Source organism: Populus euphratica, unplaced genomic scaffold (genome assembly GCF_000495115.2).
Source record: "Populus euphratica unplaced genomic scaffold, PopEup_1.0 scaffold124.1, whole genome shotgun sequence".
Taxonomy (NCBI): domain Eukaryota; kingdom Viridiplantae; phylum Streptophyta; class Magnoliopsida; order Malpighiales; family Salicaceae; genus Populus; species Populus euphratica.
The window spans coordinates 423,440-426,241 of record NW_011500013.1 but is presented as its reverse complement, the minus strand read 5'-3'; the positions used below and the strand labels follow the sequence as shown (position 1 = coordinate 426,241).

At 33.2% G+C, this 2,802-nt stretch overlaps 1 protein-coding gene across 5 annotated transcripts in view; it reads left to right on the top strand.

Moving 5' to 3' along the window:
* Positions 1-1,600, top strand: part of LOC105141573 (protein downstream neighbor of Son-like) — a 6,418-nt gene extending 4,818 nt beyond the window's left edge. For all 5 annotated transcript variants that reach the window (XM_011048827.1, XM_011048826.1, XM_011048823.1 and 2 more), the window contains exons 12-15: positions 17-126; positions 256-343; positions 775-959; positions 1,069-1,600. In XM_011048827.1, coding sequence (XP_011047129.1) covers positions 17-126; positions 256-343; positions 775-959; positions 1,069-1,282 — 597 coding nt within the window. In that variant the 3' untranslated portion in view covers positions 1,283-1,600. The remainder of the gene's footprint in view (positions 1-16; positions 127-255; positions 344-774; positions 960-1,068) is intronic.
* The last annotated feature ends 1,202 nt before the right edge of the window (positions 1,601-2,802 follow it).

Below are 2,802 nucleotides of genomic sequence, written 5' to 3'. Positions count from 1 at the left end.
GCTGAACATAATGCAGACTCGTCGGCTTAGTTCCTTGTCTGATGTTGATAATAGCCCACAATCTCTGCTGGCTTTCTGTGGAAACAAGAACGTACATGGATTATATGATTTTTTGTTAAATTACAGGTAGGTTCAGGGTTGAAGTTTGAACAACAATACCTCTGTTGAGTTTAGCTGCACTGTTGTTCAAAAATTAGTTCCATATTTTTCTGCATATGTTATGACCATGTCACACTTCCTTGTGGTTGTCTTCAGATCTTCCCTTACCTTTCTTTCTGGAGTAGATGTTCCTGTATTGTACTCACCTGTTCCATTTCAGAATGCAGCTCTTTCTGCTCCGGAGGTGGGTGTTGCAAATTTAATCTTGGGCTTCTCAATATGTAGAGCTAAAACTCAAAACGTACTTTCATCTTTTATGGTGTGACTATATTTGCCTCAATTGCTGAGTTTTCTCTCATTTGTCAGACCAAAATTTTTGTTCCCATTGATCTTTTATGATATGATGTGTGAAACCTTCATTCACAATCAAATTTTATTAACTTATATAACTTTAGTGCTCTTTTATCAGCAGCTATATATAAATGTTCCATTATGCTCCTTTTCTTTTTTAAATAGATGTTCTTTGATGTAAATAAAATTTCCGTGCTTTTCATCAGTGTATAATGAGCATTCTTTGTAATGTGGAGAGTATGAGTCTAATAAAAACGATATATATTCTTGCCTCATGATGTCAGAAGCATGTTTACATAGCTGATTACCAATCTTGTTTCACAGATAAAATGTGTGGAGGTAAAAAGAGCCGACCGTAATGCTGCCTCCCCTAAAGGCACTGAATCCAGTCAAGGTTCATCCACCAGTCTCTTGTCCAGCATAGAAATTAAGGATGCATGTATTCCACCATGGATTGTTTGCCGTGTATGTGCTCTGATGGGTTCTGAAGGGAGAAGCTTTGAGGCTAGGTATCCTAAATTCCTGCACCAGCTTCTGTCATCCATGCCTTTATTTACTGTGTAACCATGATTATATAGTTGCTAATCGGTGTTTTGATTTAATTTGGGAAATTTTCAGCTTTACAACAGAGCGCACCTCAATTGGCTTGAATGTGGGGCTTGAGACAGCCTGTGAGAAACCTAATCAAGCTGCAGCGGTTGAAGGCTTGCAAGAAAGCAGTCATGCTTTTGGTATTCCAGAAGCCACCGTTGCCCCTTGCTTGGGTTCTGGCTTCTTAAAAGGCTTGAAGTACTGTGATGGTTCTTATACAGCTTCCCTCTCTCCAGCCTGACATTTTGGTAATGCAGTCTCTGATAGACACGCAGCATGGATGTATTTCTCTGCATTTCGCTGATTAAATCAATCCTCTCTCCATGTTCTCTCTTTCTGTAATTCCATCCAACGTAATCTTATTTGTTTAACGCAATGAGAGCAACTGATTGACGCAATGCAGTCCTGTTCTAGGAGATCATGCCAAGAGTTCTTCATTATGGTTTGAATTTGTCTCTCAAATTGTCATCTACAGTTCCAGGAACATTATTCAAGCAACAAGAAAATTAAGGGAAGCAGAACATGCAAATAAATATCAAATGAAGGTGGTTTTAAATTATAGACCTGCACCTTCTCTTTTACCAGTAATCCGAAGAGGATCATGGGCTTTAGTTCTCATAATCGCATATGCAGTAGCAAGCTTCTCGCTGTGCCTGCCAACAGATGCTTCGTCAGTATTTCCAGTGTAGCCTGCCAGTCTCATCTTCCTCGGAATCTCTTCCCACATCCTTTCAATCTTCTGTATTTCTGGGTCGTTTTTATCTTCAACGAAACAAAACAGCTTATCTGGTATAATTTACTGAACTTGTAATTTAGATTATGAAACCTGATAATCCTCTAAAAAATAAATTATTAATTTTTATTCCAAATATATCAAAAATTACATATTTATCTAGCTTTACAAGTCCGAGAAGGCATAAACCTGTGGGCCATCTTTCAAAGCTTAAGGGCACATGTTCGGCCTTATAAGATTAGGCGTGTCTATGTTTGATTCTCTCGGTTTTTTTTTTCCTTTTTTTTAAATTACTTTTTTATATTTTAAAGAAATTCTTATGAAGATAAATAATCACAGTGACATTTAAAAAAACATTTGATTATGCCATACTTTTTAAAATTAGATTAGAGCCTTTTATGATAATATTAATAGTTTTTTTAAAATTATTATATCGAAAATGAATATTCTGTTATTATTTTAATTGACAAATCTTATGTTTTTTCTTTGTTGAATTGAATACATATATTTATTTTTTATTTTTTAGTCATTCACATACAAAATAAAAGAAACATCATTTCATATATATATATATATATATGGTTGATAATTGCATTGCAAATCATGATACGTAAAAACCTTAATTTCAATAATAATGACGTTTTTTTTTTCAAAATAAAAAATGAATGAATAAATAAAAGGAATTTTGGCTAAAGGAATATTTTTTTTCCTTTTAATTTAAATCATTCAAGTTTTTACTCATATTTATTCTAAATTTTCTTAATTTTATATTAAAAAATTCATATTATAAATAAAAAAAATCATGTTCTATAAAAATAGAGCGCATGAACAAGAAAGGATACTTTTGACTCAAGAAGCACGCGTTTTTCTTCATAATTTAAATTATTCAAATTCTTTTAGATATTTATTTTAATCACTATAAAATTAAATAAAAATAGGTTTTGAAAATAGTCTAGCAACACCGAGCATGCATATACAATCATTGTTCATAAATACTTATTAGATTGTTCATGTCACTTTCATAGCCA